Source organism: Dermacentor silvarum, chromosome 10 (assembly GCF_013339745.2).
Source record: "Dermacentor silvarum isolate Dsil-2018 chromosome 10, BIME_Dsil_1.4, whole genome shotgun sequence".
NCBI lineage: Eukaryota > Metazoa > Arthropoda > Arachnida > Ixodida > Ixodidae > Dermacentor > Dermacentor silvarum.
Genome location: NC_051163.1, coordinates 24345330 through 24362922, shown reverse-complemented (window position 1 = coordinate 24362922; position 17593 = coordinate 24345330). Strand labels below are relative to the sequence as shown.

The 17593-nt window shown below is 46.1% G+C and overlaps 1 protein-coding gene across 1 annotated transcript in view; it reads left to right on the top strand.

Annotated features, from left to right (window-relative positions):
- Window positions 1-17593, top strand: part of LOC119466420 (uncharacterized) — a 46725-nt gene that overhangs the window by 8973 nt on the left and 20159 nt on the right. The window contains exons 6-13 of the mRNA XM_037726933.2: window positions 3667-3766; window positions 4414-4538; window positions 6401-6547; window positions 7135-7252; window positions 10291-10457; window positions 11765-11872; window positions 12966-13052; window positions 14935-15067. Coding sequence (XP_037582861.1) covers window positions 3667-3766; window positions 4414-4538; window positions 6401-6547; window positions 7135-7252; window positions 10291-10457; window positions 11765-11872; window positions 12966-13052; window positions 14935-15067 — 985 coding nt within the window. The remainder of the gene's footprint in view (window positions 1-3666; window positions 3767-4413; window positions 4539-6400; window positions 6548-7134; window positions 7253-10290; window positions 10458-11764; window positions 11873-12965; window positions 13053-14934; window positions 15068-17593) is intronic.

Here is a 17593-nt window from a genome sequence, read left to right as displayed (position 1 = left end):
TCGAAATGGAGCGGTTACAAATAGCCACCTATAGCCTGCTTAAGCTAATTAAGTTCTAGTGTGTACGCCAATTTCAGTCTCACACTACGCCCAACGTCTCCTTGATCGTTTCTCTGTTCATTAAAACCTTTCTCTCTGTGTATATTGCACAGTTACGTATGCCTGTAACGACCCCGGCTCTATCAATCTTATGTTTTTTCAGCGGTACTCTAAACGTATCGTGCCTGTCTCGACCGCTGACCAGTTAACGTTTCCATCCACGCGAATTCCAGTGCTTCTGGAAGGTGGACGTTTTCTGCGGGGCCTTCTTGGGTGAACATCTTGGCGCTCCATTACGATGTGCCGAGTCGTTTCCGGACTTTTGCTGCAGCAGATACATGCTTCATCCTGTCGCGAATATTTGCTCCGATATTGTTGTGTCCTCAGAAACCCAGCAGATCACTCTTTGAGTTATCGTACAGATGTTCTTCTGATTTCTTCCTTGCTATGCTGACTTCGCGCGTGTGTGCGCGTGTGTGCGCGCGTGTGCGCGTGTGTGCGCGCGTGTGCGCGTGTGTGCGCGTGTGTGCGCGTGTGTGCGCGTGTTTCCATCCTTTGCGTCCAATTTAATGACTGTTTCTTTCGTTCTTTTAGATTGTTCCCGGGTGTCTTTTGACAATTCAAAATACCGTACACTTGGGGCGCGATCTTGTACGCGTTCCAAAATGGAACGGAGGCGTTCCGTTCCATCGAGCCGCACACGATTGGTCAATTTGAACGTCGCGGTTGAAATTGCCCAATCGTGTGCGGCTCGATGGAACGGAACGCCTCCGTTCCATTTTGGAACGCGTACAAGATCGCGCCCTTGGTTTCTAACTTTCTTGACAGCACACCGACAGCGTACAGCGTCGCCTAGCGGCGTCACGGCTGCTGAATGGCGTAAAAGGTCCGCACGGCGTAAAAGGTCCGCTTCCCGCCCTTGCGCGACCTGTTAGCTGCACTGAAAACATATTCACACGGAGTATACTGCCTCATATACGCGGTAATGTGAAACGGTACCTATAATATCGCGTCGTCACTTTTTTTAGAACATGCTGGAGTCGTGATGAACTAAAACGCTTTTGTTCCATGCGGAGAGGTTCGTAATGACTCTTCTGGGATTCTTGATGGGGAGACCTTGAAGAAATATTCTCGAAAAGCTCGCAAAGATTGCTAGAGCCATAGCTGCTGCTGAATTGGGCAACAGGTTGCCTTTCGCATAAGAAATTTGGCTCCGATAGCACTCGTGCTTGACTAACAGCAGCAATTTGATGGATTCGCAACCAATTTGAGACAGTTATGAGTGGTGCTGTTCGCAGGCGTTGTGCATGTCATGGCGAGATCGTCCCTGCAAGACCAACCTTTGATTGGTATCTTTGTAAGCGATGGATTGCGCATTAGGACACGAGACTGCGCTGCGGGTTTCAATGACGAAAGCATCAGCCGCCACGGTGGACCTTGCAGGAAAGCGGAACTGTTATTCAGCATCACAACGGTCTGACTCGCAAGACACAATCTGTGCTTGACCTCGTAGAAACGCACTATACTCGCGGACAACTCTCTGTGACAATGAAAGGAACGTTACGGGCGCGTGGCTGCTGCACATGTGTTACCGCGCCGAGTAGTCCGGCAGCGCTTGACAGTGCTTTTGGTTGCTCGGAACAGACGCTGAATCGGCGCAGCTCCCACGTGCGATGGTTTCGCGTTTGATCAGACGCGGAAGGGAAAAACCGCAAAATATGCAATCTTTTACATTCAGTGGTGTGTTCTGTCTTATTTAACTGTTGCTATAGTAAGGTGTTTGTTTTCTCTTACCCAGACTAATTTAACGTGGATTGAAACACGTTTTTCAGAAGACGCTTTGAAAAAGACGCTTTTCAGAAGCGCTCTCACTTGTGAGCGCTTTGTCTCCGTAGCTTTCCCTTCAGTGCCACAGAAAGTTGTCCGCGAGTGTATAGTTTGACAGTACGGTGAGCGGCGCGCAGCGAATGTTTCTCTCTCTCTCTCTCTCTCTCTCTCGGTGACGAACTCGTCCGTTTAATTCCATCTTCAACGTCCGCTGGAAGATGGCCATGGTGTTGGGCTGCTGAGCACGAACGAGGTCGCGGGATCGAACTCCAGCCACAGCCACAGCATTTCGATGGTGGCGAAATGCGAAAACACTCGCGTACTTACATTTAGGTGCACGTTAAAGAGGCCGAGGTGGTCCACATTTTTCCCCCTACGGCGTGCCTCATAATCAGATCATGGCTTTGGCACGTAAAGCCACATAATTTAATTTTTCGTCAGCTGGAAGCTGCGCGCGCTCACTTTCTCTAATTGTTGCTGTGCGAGGCGCCTAACGTGCGAAGCGTCTCAACGCACTGACTTTGACCGGGAATACCTGGAATAAAACTACTTGCTAGAACACCGACCTGTCTCTCCACCACCGGTCAAGCTAAAGCTCAATCAAGTGCGTGCCCATCCAAAAGATCCAGGGGCTTTACTTCCGCTGGCTCTCCGGCGCGGTCTACACGGGCGAAATCAGAACGCGGAGCAGCACGTAACGCCTCCTTAACGCCACGGCGTGAAACCGCCACCCGCTGCTGTATCTGTCAAGGGCACCGCTCCAAGGCACACGGGCAATCCCGCAATCAGTGCAGCTCCGGGCCTACTATCGGTGATTTTTGTTGGCTATTCATCTTGAAACTGCAGTGCGCACACAAGAAAAACGAGGATAATAAGGCAAAGCTAACAGACAGGCACTGACTCTTAACTCAGTTTATCTTTGGGGGGAAATTACACACATATATATACCCAGTCTGACTAAAGTGAGCATGTGCAATAGCATGCGGAATAGAAATAAAATAACAAAGACATTTAGAAGAAAAAAAATATATATATATACAGAACTTCTACGTATCTTAACAACATCAGGTGGCGCTCAGTAAGGCAAATTCTTTGTCAGTTAGGGTTATAGATGGCTTACTTACGCACATATCAGAACGCTTTTTGATATGGAAGGCCTCGGTTATTTCGCGTGTTAGTTTGTTTCTATGAGTAAACAAAATCATGGTATCAGAATAGACAGGTTTACAATGACAGCTTTTGCAATGGTTGGCTAGGTGTAAGTGGTTATCTTTGTCGAGTGAATTTTGATGCTCTTTTAGACGAGTATTAACACACCGGCTGGTCTGGCCTATATGTAAACATTACCGCAAGTTAGTGGCAACATGTATACTACGCCAAATTTGCATTTTACGAGCTTGGAATTTTTTTAAGGCGCAGACACACTTATTCTTGTTTGATCAATCTTTTTGAACACCGCTTGAAATATTCGTTGCAGCTTGTCAGGGGCGCTGAAAACAGCGTCAACACCATACCTGCTGGCAGCTTGTTTAGTCCGTGGGAAAAGCGATGGACATAAGGAACGACAGCAATGCGTTTTCTCTGCGTGTCATCTGTAAATAAATGCTGTATTTGCACTGACGAATGTTTTCTTAATTAACTATTTGTTTCACGATGCTTTCCGTTACAAACAAAGAAGCTTACAAACTATCCCTTGCAATTTTTTTTTTTTTTTTGATGGGCGCAGGCTTTTGCAGCGAGAGTTCTTAGTGAAATTTTTAGATGAGCTTTCTCAGTTTTTATTCATTGCAACCCACGCAGTACTACCAAGGCCCAGGCGAGCCAATCCGCGGTATTAAGAGCTTGCAGTGGGCCGCTTGCTATCCTGGAGACGACGACCCGACGCTGGTTTGGTTTGCAGGTGATCCTTTGTCACTTCTACACGACTCATGCAAGCAGATCACGCGTCGCATAGAATGACAATAAAGACAGTAGTTCGCACCACATTTAGTTTTGTGAACATTCAGGTCACGGCCTGACGAAACCATGGCTTCATATAGATTCCAAACAGTGCTTGAAATCTGCATAATTATTTTCCTGATAGTTCTACATTGCAATTAGAAGAACAGTTTATTTCCGCTACGCTTACCTTGGCTTCATTTCTGTTGGGTTCACGCGGTGTAAACCCAGTGGCGCAGCCAGGGCGTGAAAGATTGGGCACATGCCACCCCCCCCCCCCCCCTCCTACCCTGAAATTGTTGTGTTTGCATGGGGTCTGACCTCTCCTCTCCCCTGACCCTGTCATTCTCCGGTCAAATTAGTGCCCCCTCGCCCCCGAAAAATATTTCTGGCTACGCCACTCTTTACACCTCATACGCTGTTTTCTTTTTCTTTTTCTTTTTTTTCTTTGCTTGTACATTTGCTTGAGTACGGCAAAGCTTTGAGCAATTACAGAGTGCCAGTAACTTCATTGGTCGAGCTACCGACAGGCCATTCACGGTCGATCACTGGCCCGTATGCGTATATACTGCAACAGCCTAAAAAGTTGCGCGTCGCGGCACCTTTCAGATCCCGAATGGGACGCGGGCTACGGTACGGGAAAGTCCCTGCCGCTCAGGATCACCACGGGACCGCGCACAATTGACATCATGATGATGCAACCTTATCAAAGTGACGACGATGGCGTCTTGAAGGTGAGGTGCTTTCCTTGCGCTGGAGGGGCTGTGTTACTCGTGCGCACCCCGTTTTAAACTCACTTTCATCTTTCACTGTACGGCTGTTATGAATAATATTAGAAGAAGACGAAGAAGAAGTAGTAGTAGTATTAATAAGTAGTAGTAGTAGTAGTAGTAGTAGTAGTAGTAGTAGTAGTAGTAGTAGTAGTAGTAGTAGTAGTAGTAGTAGCAGTAGTAGCAGTAGCAGAAGTAGTAGTGTAGTAGTATAAATTTGAGTATCTGCATATAATGGATAGAGAGAAAAGAAGAAAGTAAGCGGCAGGCTGGCAACTTGCCACCGGAAGGGACACAACGCCGGCTTAGTCTTCAGGAAGAAGAAAGACAAACATAGAAATGGAAGATAGGAAGAAGGGAAGAAAAGAGGAAACAAAGAGCACACTGAGAGATCTCCAAGGCTAGAGTAAGACAATGAGAAAAGAAATATAGTAAGGCAGTAGTAACATAAAAATAATCACTGTAGGTCGCACTAATTACGAAACAATAGAAAAAAAAAGGAAAAATGTCAGGTCTCGTCACTTGGAAAAAAAATATCCTCCAGCGGGAGGCCAAGCCAGTTCTTTCTTCAAAAAACCTAAGGAATCTGGTCACGTTGAGGCGCAAAACGGCTCGGACGCAGGCGTTTATCGAGGGTCGGACACCGCGCAAAAGGCGTGATACAAATCGACACATCTTTAGGCTTCCTGGGGCGCTATAACATAAAATGATTCCAAACTGTTTTGATTTCTGCAATCAGCCTCCACGATTGGTCAAAACATGTTCGGGCCACTCCCAACTTCGCCTGTCTGTCACGCGACGTCACGAAAACCGCGATAGCTCCCCATCTGATATAACGTGTACACACTGATTATACATGATTAAACCGCACAAAAGAAAAATAATTATGCCTGATTCGACGCCTTTTCACCATTAGCCCTCTGCTATTGGTCCAATGTTTTATGGCTACGCCCACTTTGCCTGTCAGTCACGCGAACTCACAAAACCGCGAAAATTCACCACGTCAAAGTGACGTGTACGCGTAAAAAATGCATTAATATGCCGAACAAAACCGAAAAGTTTTCTGAATAGCCACAGACTACTCCGTTCCGAAAGGAATCGAATATGGCTGCCCGCCGATCGCTCAGGCCCTCGCTACTCGCACCTACCGGTGAGCATGTATTTACGCATGATAAACCTTTTTGCGTGGCAGTAAAACGTTATCGAGCCCTTTTGGCACGTATATACGACATCGCTCTGCCAACTCTTCCTTGCTGAGGATCCGTTTTAGCGGCATTCTTATCCTTCCGTTGCAAGCCGCCGCGATTTTCGACCAGCCACCGCAAGCTAAGTAAGGCGAAGCGGACCAATCGGAGAAGCCGGCACCACCCTCTTCATGCGGTTGTCTATTTTCACTGTGCTGGCTCGGCCCCATCGAAACCCTCTCCACCAGAGCGTGCTCCTCGCTCTCTTGTCAGCCAATTAGATAAGAAAAACCGGTGAGTGTAGACGATGTTATTAGTTTTGAAATAGAACAAAGGTGACCTCCTATAAACGAGGAGAGTGTTTGATTGGGTTGTTCAGACAACGCTGCAGGTCACCGCCCGATGCTTGCGTCGGTGGTTACGTAAATCTGACGTCAGGAGTTTGGAATCAAAGCAGTTTGGAATCATTCTACGTTATAGCGCCCCTGGTGCGTCCGTATCCTTTTTTTTATTTGTTTAAATATTTTCTTATGTACCAGAAGTCCTTTGTTTCGTATACCAACTATCCCAATCATACTCATCGTTATTCCTGTGATTAACTTTTTGTTCTTTTCTTTTTTTCTTGCATATTTGCCTTACAAGATACCCACGGGACTGGGCTGCAAACGCTTAGCCAAAGATCTTCCAATGCCACCCAATTTCTCGAACCTGGACCTTGAGTTTCACGTCGAAATGGCTTTCACCAACCCTTCGGTGCTGGGCCCGGACCACTACTTGTCGCATTTAGAAGTAAGTCAGTATTATCACAAGTCCTGTTGCGCTTTTCCTTTTTTTTTCTTTTTTTTTCTTTTTTTTTTATTCTTTCGCTTCTGCCGCATCATCACCATTGTTCTGCTCTTACTTCCCGCGCAACACACGTTCTCTTTATACGATTCTTCGCGCGTCAGGAGTGTTGGAGAACCTTGCAGAAAGATGGGCTTGGGAATTACGTCGTTCGTTGTTGAATAACGCCCGGGGACGCCCTATACAGAATGTCCCAGTTAACTTTAGCCAAGCTGTTCAGCCAGAGGTCTAACGACCGAGAACGGTAGGTCTTATAATTGTATCTTGCGGGTCTGTCGACCCGACGGCTGCCTCCCGTAGCCGCTGCTTTGTCAGTTGATGCCCGCTCCCATGTTTCTCTCGTAAGCGAAAGTGCTGGATTATGAACTCATAAAACTGGATTATGAAGTTTAACGCTCGGGAGCGACAGTAGGGTTAGAAGAGAGCCTCGGGTGAGCTTTGACCCGCCCAGGTTCTTTACCACGCCCTCAGGCATGATACACAAGCATTTTAAAATAACGAATTGTTTTCCTGCTCTTTTTTTTTTCTTTCAGGTAATACGAGACGACAGAGACAGTCTCCTGAGCGTAACCGGTGCAGACTGGACGTCGGCTAAGAAAGTGATTCACTCTCCCATCGTGAGCATGCAGAGGATATACGACTACGCTAACGGTAAACACAACTCACTCAAGGACAAAGTAAATGTGGTGGTTAATGTTCAGAGATGTGTTCGGAGAGCTGTGGGACGTCACGTGGCGCAAGCCTTCCGCCCTTTGAATGCGAATATCTTGTCTTTGGCTCTTCCACTCATTTGCACATGGTGGTCGGTGGCGGTATGGCTTTTGCCGCTGGTACAAAAGCGCTGGTCACGAGCAAAGAGCACATGCTCTCGCACAATCTGGTGGTGCGGTGCGCACGTCATGGAATGTCAACAATTATAGAGCTTTAGATAAAGGGACGCAAGCGGCTTGAGTAAGCAACTACTAAAAGCCACGGTACTGCGCACGCGCAGGTAAGTCCACGCATGCGCAGTATCGTTGCCTCTATAGTTCTTGCGTGAGAAAGCCGCTTGCGTCCCCTAATCGAAAGCTCTCTGTTATCACTCTTCAAATGGCTCTTCTAGAAGTCGTAAACAAGCAGTGGTCCCAAGGATTTGTTCCGGATCACATGCGCCTGTCGATAATCAATCCGATACCAAAACCATGGAAAGACTCTACAAAAATCGCCAATCTCCGCCCAATGTCGCTTACACCAACCATATGTAAGGTCATTGAGTGGATGATACATACCAGGATAACCCACTACATCAAATATCGCAAACCAATCTTACATCCGTCCCAAGGCGGGTTTACACCCAACATGGGAACCCACAATAACCTCTGGTTGCTTCGGAGGGTCCTAAATAGAAATTCACGGAGTGGACCTCCGGACTACATCTTAGCTGTCGACATGCGGAAAGCATTTGACAATGTCAAGCAAGATCAAATTCTCTCAAATCTAACAAGAATATATCCCAACCAACGAACAATAGACTGAAACGAAAGATTTCTTCAAGCCAGACCCATTCGTTTTCGCAGCAACAGCAATGCCATTCCAGCCATGTAATATCTCAATCGAGGAGTCCCTCAGGGTTAGATTTTGGGACCACTACTTTTTAATGTGGCCATGCTCACTGCGGCCCACGAACTAGAGACAAGCAGGCGACCGCTATACCATATATGCGGATGACATAACCATTTGGACAGAAGCACAAGACTATGGCGGGAACATTGAGCACATGGCCACCGAAGTTCAAGCTGCCCTTATTGCACTCGAAGACACCCTTCCTAAACTGGGACTCACCTTAGCACATGAGAAAACACAACTTCTATGTGTCAATGGCAGACGAAGCGTCCTCCTGCGATCGAATCCCGGCCGCGGCGGCCCCATTTCGATGAAGGCGAAATGCAAAAACGCCCGTGTGCTTGCGTTGTAGTGCACGTTAAAGAACCCCATGTGGTCAAAATTAATCCGGAGCCCTCCACTACGGCGTGCATCATAATTAGAACTGGTTTTGGCACGTAAAGCCCCAGAAAGAAGAATAATGCCACAACAAGCAATAATGTTGACATTGGGTCAGCATGAACTCAGGGTCACCCACAGTCACGTTAAAATTCTTGGGATTCCCATCCACAGTTGCAATGCGGGACAATTTTGGACTACTGAGCTCAAAACGCAGTGGCCCAGGCTCTTGCACACCATAAAGCGCGTCTCCAACAAGTTTGGCGGGTCACGGCAGACAGCCTGCACCACCCTCATCAGATCCATCGCAATGGATAAAATCACCTATGGAAGCACAGTCGTAACACCATCAAAAACAGCCGAAAAAAACATTCAAGTACTCTACCGACAAATCTTTCGGCTTACATGTCTCCCGAAGTTCACAAATATACGCAAACTGCAAGACTTAACATGCCTGCCACCCATCGACGACATCATCAAACATGTTCAAACATCACTGAATAATGGACTGCATCTCACGACACAGGGCCAGGACACACTGCTGTGGGACACCCGACGCGTCCGCATAGAACAGCGGAACACTCATTGCAGGCGAAGACACCACCCTTGCTTTTCCTACCCTTTACCCCTCCAAGATGTCTACGCCACTCGCAACAGGGGCCACTATACAGCCAGACAGCGCCTCTCTCAACGAGACAATCCGTACGACGCCAACGCAATATTTACTGACGCCGCACTCGATGGCGACCGCATGGCTCTGGCCTGGTACAAACCCTCGACCGGTGAGGCCAGGCGCTACATTTGTACACTAAACTACGCGACACCTGCACAGGCAGAACTTTTGGCCATCTGGACCGCCTTACAAGACAATGCAGCGCCATCCACCATCTACACCGACTCATTCGAAGCATTAAAATACATTGAGGACCCCAGTGTGGAAGATATCACTTCTCTACGCATCCGCCAGATTCTACAGCACAAGCAGAATAATGGCATTGACGTTAGGGTTGCCTGGACTCCGGGGACACGTGGGGACCCAGGGGTGAGGTAATGAGGTGGCGCATCGTCTTGCCACCTCACAATCTGGAGTTTTACCTTTTCGTCTCCGACCTCTGCTACGCGGGCCTCCCGGCCTTGGTGACCACCCCTATGCGGATTTGCCGCCAAACTCTCATTTCGAAATGGCACGAATACGTCGCTTCCTCAAGTACACTAAACATCTCACTCCTCCTCACATATCTAAGGACCTCGCCCTCAGCCGATCCCAGGTAATATTCATAAATAAAGTACTTGCCAACACAGCTACTACCCCTGACATAATTCACAAATGGCAGACGTTGGCTGACCAAAAGAAGGGCATTGATGCCTCTGCCCCCCAGCGTTTTGACAGCGAGTATATTCGCGATCACCGAGTGTGATGTGTTCATGTTTGCTTGTGCGCGCGTGACATCATGCTTGTTAATTTAATTAGTAAGCCAATGTTTACAAGTTTACACGGCCGATAAAAGTACTATCCTTACTTCGCATAGCTATCTACTAATTTGCTATCCCAATAGATGATTCGCCTTTTGGACGAAACTGCGGCTTTTTGAGCGTTCAGTGGTATTACTGCTTAGTCAGGCCTAATGTTTGCACACGCACAGTGGACCCGCGTCACATGCGTCTTGCGTCAGCTCTCGTGCAACTTAGCGTGAAACCATTACGTGCAGGTCACACCTACACGTACGTCGACAGCAGCGGAAGGTACGGGTGCAAAGTGAGAGCGCAGGACAATGTCAGACCCATCATACAGCTCCCGGACATAAGCGAGATAAACATGATGGACACGATACTGCCAAACTACGACGTCCTCAAGAAAGCAAGCTACCTCGGCATTGTGAGTATCTCCAATACGAGTGGAGACGTCAGACTTGTCAAGCTGTTCGCCTCCTTAGATTAGATTGCATGTTCGAGATAATGTTAACCCTGCAATTCCAAAACGCAGCTCCCATGTCAAGGAAAACTAGAACAACAAAGTTCGCTTTTATTCTTGGCCGTGGAGATTGCATTTGCGCAAAGAAGCAGCGAATGTTACTTGAGTTACTTCCTTAGTATATCAATTAATAAGCAATGGCTTTCTTGCACTATCCACAACCGGGTGAAATCAATCATGAATTCACCCGGCTTTTGGAACATTTTTGCCAGCTATCCACAACTGAGAACTCATTCCAGTTTGTCAAAGTGCTGTTGTATACTGTGTATTATTAAGTTTCCCGTGCCAAACTAAAAGTAGTACGACATCTAACTCAGCGTAGCATCTATGATACGTTGTGTATTAGAGGTGTAAATACTGCCCTACTACCACTATAGTGACCTAGCGGAGCCACGCAGAAACAGACACACGTTTTCATGTGAGAAGGGCAAGGTGCCGGGCCATTCGCTCGATGGGCTACTGCAGACGTGTAAAATTGAGGATAAAGTAACGAAAAATGAAATGATAAACAGCACGCTTCAAAAGATTGCATTCACGCCAAGTCGAGGTAGTTTCTGGGACCTAGTTTCGGCCTGTCTATTGGAGGAAAGCCCAATCAACATCGGTCCGGAGTCGTACAGAGATCTCACGCGAACAGTGCATCAATAAATATTTTCAATTATTTATTAATTAGTTTCTCTAAGTTAGTGGAGCAGTTTTTGCAAAGGTGTTTCTCTTACGAAGTGAACCTTATGTGGAACCAGATTAAGTGTTCTTGTGTGTATAGGACTGTGATATAAATAAATTGTTGTGACTGCTATGCCAAGAGGAGCAGCCGTCGTCATTATACGGTGACTACATGTGCCCTTTATTTTCATTTCAATGATGAAAAAAAAAAAGGGACGTTTCCTATAGCGGAAGTTGTGTGTAACGATATTAAGAGTTTATATAGTAGCTGGCAAGAAAGCTCCACCGATGGAACAGCCGACGCTCAAGGTCACTCATTCCACATAATTTATGCTTAATAAAAGAAACATTTTCACTAATGTGTTCCGCTTACTTAACGGAACTTGTGTGCAACGAAGTTAAGAGTGTGCGTTTTGCATTCATTTATAATTCATTATCATAAGGATCGCTGTTTGTCGTTTCATTCATTCATTCATTCATTCATTCATTCATTCATTCATTCATTCATTCATTCATTCATTCATTCATTCATTCATTTCGAGCAGCAAAGTGTCCGTGGAATGCCCGTGCACACCTACGAGTTGGTAACGGATCCGATGCCAGTGGGAGGTGCTCACCTGACGCACGCTGTGCTGATTTACAGCTTCCTTGCGGTGAGTTGGCGCGTATACGCATGTTTCTAAAAGCCGAAGCGTCGTTTTGATGAGGCCTAGTTGAAACATACTACGGGACACTACAGCCCTCTTTCGCGCACGCCAGTTTTATCACCGGGAAGGAAGAATTTTCCAGAACCCTTCGCCAAACGCGCACAGGTCCTTTCCCTTCAGTAGCGGTGCTAACTAAGCTAAATTTTTTCCATGGGAGACCGGAATGCGAATACCCTCGCGCTTTTGAAATTACAATGCCGTTTAAGGGGGGCTGTTTTTACCACTTTATTGCCCACTGGCCACTGGCCTTTGGTGGATACTAAAGATAAAATAATTTAAGCAGGTTTAGTAATTAGCATACTGCAATACCCCAAAAAAGCCCCTTTTACAGCGGGAGGATTAAGCGCGTTAAGCCATGAAAGGCGCAAAAACGAAACGCTGGTGGCGACGTCACGCTAAACTTCTCGCACCAGCTCGACGTGACGTCACAGATTTTGTTGACGTCTGCTCGGGTTTCCTTATATGTTTTTATCGATAATGGTGGACTACGTTGTGCTCTGAAAAAAAAAAGGGGGTCATAGACGGAACTTAGCAAATTTCCAAGAACTTTGTTTACAACACCCCATTGACCGCAATAAAAAAAAAAAAAACTACCAAGTTTGTGACGTCATACTGTCGTTCCGGCGCTGTCGTATCGGCGCTATATTAAAAAACAATAGAAGTTTGGGCTTGATTTTTGTTTCCTTTTGTAGTCAAGCTCTCTCTAGCCGCGAAGCTCTTAAAAGCATTGAGTTCTGTATGATATACTTTATCACTGTAAACTGATTTAGTGTGTTTCTCTTCTGTATCCATTTGAGCAGCAGAACCGATCAGTTCAATTTAGCCTAGTGGGGAGAAGGAGAGGAATGGGAGGGGGGGGGGGGGGATCTGGGCCTTTTCTTGTGGATCTGCCATTATTAGAACGTGATACTACTTGAAATGTGTAAACTACACAGTACTAAAGCCCGTGAGGCAAGTCCAAGTATAATTTGGGGCTATACTTCAATTCAGGCTCACTACGGACATACAAACTCTGCGCGTCCTCATCTTGTCATTGCAGGAACGCGCAGTGATGGACACGTCGGTCAACCAAAAGAACCTGCCGGTCCGAGTGGCCATGTACGCTTATGTTAGCAAGAAGACTGAGGTATGAAACTTCTAAACCACCCGCTTTACTAATTGTTCTAGGTAAACATGCATATGACTACTGCTTACACGTGTCTAAATGTTTCCCATTATAGCGACAAATATTACCTCATGACAGGCAAATGATATCAACTCAAATCACTGATATCTTTCTGTCCATCGTTACACCACAGTGCCTGCCTTTTTTTCTGTATTCAGAAGTCGCTACACTAACTTTCCTAATAAGCGCTTCAAATCTTTATCTTTTTAAAAATTTTTACAGCGGAGCTGTTATACGCTAGTTTCCAGCGGATCGCGGTGTGCATAGACCGTAGACAAAAACGTCGTAGCCTCGATACAAAGCAAGAGCGTATCGCCGGTGTGACCCAGCTGCGTTTAATAGCTAATGAGTGTATCTTTAGCTGATAACGTCATGCACTGCATATGCACGTTATCTCAGCTGCGTTCCGGTGGACCGAGGAAGAAGTGCATACCTACAAATAACGACGGCGTGATCAGGGAATGTATTCCGAAACGTTCCACTTCGGCGATAGTTCGCCTTTCGCCTTCAGGCGCGCGATGATCGGCTGGTGGTTGAGCAAAATTGAATGACGTCGTGCTCAACCAGCCAATCAGCTCATTCAATTTTGCTAAAACAGCCAATCAGCGCGCGCCTGATAGGCGAAATTGTCGCCTAGGCGAACCGTCGCCGAAGTGGAACGTTTCAGAATACGGCCCCAGCAGAGGGTAAGGGCGCGAAGGCGGCGGGAAGCTGCTAACGCCTATAGACAAATTCAGACTGCGCGGAATACATTGGACAAACGTGTCCATTAATTGTACAATGCAGTGGTACATTGTTTGTTCAGTTATGCAACTCAACCTTCCTTCCTTTAAACATTCCCGCACGTCATCAGACATGAATAATGAGCACATACAAGCAACAACACAGTAAGCGTCCTTCCGCTGCACTCACTTCTTGTATCAGAGAACAAGTGCACACTGCGTTAACCATCTCCTTCTCGAGTGCTAAAACTTACCATTTTCTCAGCGTTTCGTGTTTTTGTTTTTCTTGACGGATATAGTTGCGGATATGTGTAAGAAGCTTATATGTGCTTCCTCGATTATAACGATCCTTAATTTAACGAAATTCGCGATGTAAAGAACTATTTTATTTCCCAATCTTAGTTCCATAGAATTAACGAAACCACGAATCAACTAAATTCGCGATTTAACGAAGTTTTTCGCGGCAAGTACAACTTCGTTATATCGAGGTTCGACTGTACCAGCGAACAGGCTTATACGTAAACCATGTACGCTGACCGCCAAAGTAGTGCAAGTTATCGCACCTCTATTCCACTTAATAATAATAATAAAAATAATAATAATAATAATAATAATAATAATAATAATAATAATAATAATAATAATAATAATAATAATAATAATAACATAAGCACCTAGATAAAACCTGAACACTAATTGTTGCCTCACTAGGCATCTCTGGAGCGCTCTCCGATCTCTGAATAGCGCATTACGGTCAGCGATGTCTATGGACCTTGTCGATAGATCTCTGATTAAGCGATTCGCTTTGTGTCACTGGACACGGGCCCATTCATTGCTAATCCTCCAGAATGGATATGTTCTAATGTGACACAAAAGTGGTATAAAATCCTGAAATGTATTTACATGTTTGTGTGTGTGCTAATGTTACACAAGGGACAAGTTGCGAGCTTTGCGGTGCGTGAACGTGACCATTATGCAAGAGATTAACGCGTTGCGTAGGATTGAAAGTAACCACAATAGTGCGCATCGTCGTTAATTGCATAGCATGCATTTACCGCTTGACATAGATTCCAACGTGCGCTTTGGATCAGCATAATTTTATTGTATGTTAATTCGTGCAGCCGTACTTCTACTTCTTCGCAAACATCCACGACATCACGACGGAGATGATGGACCTGAACAAGAAGCTGAACGTGAAGAACTGCTACCAGGAGAACGAATCTGAATTCACCTGGGTTCAGCTCGGCTTCCCAGGTAATCCCTCTTCAACATCCCATACAGCGGCTAAAGCTATATCGTATACCTTCAGGAATTGGAGTTGTTGGTTTGTCACCATGCAATTTAAAAAGATCGAAGGCTCCCGTGATTGTCTGCGTTCGAGCGACGATGAAAGACCATCCGAATTGGAGGACGCTTAAGCTTCGCCTTTAAGAGTGGAACGCGATAGCATTCAAAGATCTCTGGCTGCTTATCAGGCTTCTTTCTCGTATATTCAAATTACACTCCTACGCTATCATGTCAGTAGGTTGTAGTTAAGTTGTAGTTTACGATTTCTCTGGCGGATTTTACTTTGAGAAATTCAATTTTATGCGGAAGGCATGTGTGGTCGGGGTGATTCGGGATGAATTTCTCCGCCACAGACGCCACGGAGGCCGATGTTTACGCCGACGCCGACACCGACGCCGGACTTTCTGCGACACGAGGCCCTTAACGCTCTCGCGTTAAAACAGAGGCACACAGGAAGAGGATAGAGAACGGTAATCAGCGATGAGTGCATACCTGTCGAAAGCGGGTCTACACTCGAGCCCGTTTACAACGGACAGGCGATATGCGCTAAGAATAGTTCGATATATCGGGTGATTCGATGTACCCAAACTCGCCTATAACGAACTTAAACGAAATCTTGTGACGAGTTCGTTATATACGGACTTCTCATCTCCAGTGTACAAGAACAGCAACGAAGGAACCTACTTTCTGAAAAAAAAAAAAAAGACTGCGCGCAGTCGGCAGTAACTTTTCTCCGTGTTTTAGTTTTAAACTGTTTCTCAGCGTCACCAGGAATGGTGACTAGATAGCCACTCACGTGGCAACCATCTGTGAATCCATGCTCCACACCATCGAGCCCTGCCGGACTTGGTTGAAGAGAACAAACTCTGTGTGTCCATATAAAAGGGTTACTCGATTTTATGCAACAGGGCAAATTTTCGAATTAAAAAAAAAGAAAACACAATCTCCTCTCCTCGTCCAGTTTGGAGCTGTTCAAATTCGAACCTTTATCGTAGCGTCTGTTCCATCGGCAGCATTAAGTTGGATGATGAAGCACATTTTAACGCGACAGCGTTAAGGGCCCCGTGTCGCAGAAAATCCAGCGTCAGCGTCGGCATAAGCGCCGGCGTCGTTGGCGGAAATAATCGTGCCGAACTGCATCATCCCGAACCACCCCCACCGGGCGGGCCCTTCGCGTGGCGCGAGGCGTTAGTGAACTAAAAATTTAATTTCTCAAGGTGAAGTCCGTCAGAAAAATCGGAAAGTACGACTTCACCACAACCTACAGACGTGATAGCATCGGATTGTAATGTGAATATATGAGAAAGAAAGCCTGATAAGCAGCCAGGGATATTGAATGCTATCGCGTTCCACTCTTAAAGGCGAAGCTTAAGCGTCCTCCAAATTTTTTTTTTTCTGTTTTACAGCTACAAGGTGTCGCCCACTCCTTTTCGCACTGTCAGTGCTATGCAATCAAACTGGTCCGCTGACGTTGTCTCCTAAAAAGAAGTCGAAACAAGCTTGAGCGACTTTTCCGCATTTATTCTCACCTGCTTCCACTACTTTGTAATGACGGATGACATAAAGCCTCATTATTGGAGTTAACCACATAAGTACACTGAACATTATAACATTATACATAACATGAAATCAACAAAATGCTTTATAAAGGGCATACAACGAATAAATTAATTCATTAAATTCTTGGGGCTTTACCATCATATGATTATGAGGCACGTCGTAGTGAGGGACACCGGAATAATTTTGACCACCTGGCTTTCCTTAACGGGCACGCAATGCACGGTACACGAGCGCTTTCCTTTTTTTTTTTCGCCCCATCACAATGCGGCCGCCGTGGCCAGGATTCGAACCAGTGACCTCGCGGGCTTAGCCGCGCAAAGCCGAAGCCCCCACGCCACACCACGGGGGCGTCGACATGCAGCGACACAGGCATGCATTACGTTAATGGCTATGCGTAAGGAACGCGAGCTAGTCCGGACACGGTATATCATAAATCACACAGACAAAATTCACGACAGTAAACAAAAACGATGCGCTGAAAAGAACAAAGTCACAACGGCAATCGCAAGTGCATTTACGAAGACAGACTCACGGACGTGCACGCAACTTCTATTGTTCTAAGGATATGTCATCGTGATTAAGATAACCTTAGTATCCTAGAAGCATTTCAAATAGAAGTGTGTGTGACTGCCTTTTTTCAATTTTTCTACGTAGATAAAAACGCAACGTATTGTGAAATGAGACACGGGCAATCTTAACGAGTACTAGATGCCGCGCTGAATAGTAACGTCAATGCAACCACAACTTGCTTCCAATATTAATGCATTAACATTACGAGCGCGGAAGTAGAAAAATTGTACGTGTAGGAAGCTGGTCACTGGGTAGAAGTAGAGAGGAGATGGAAATGCTTAGATGAGCGAATATATATAGGGGACGGTGCACCGCCCACCGTAAAATGTTGGTCCATCAACCGAAACTGTTGGATAAATAAAC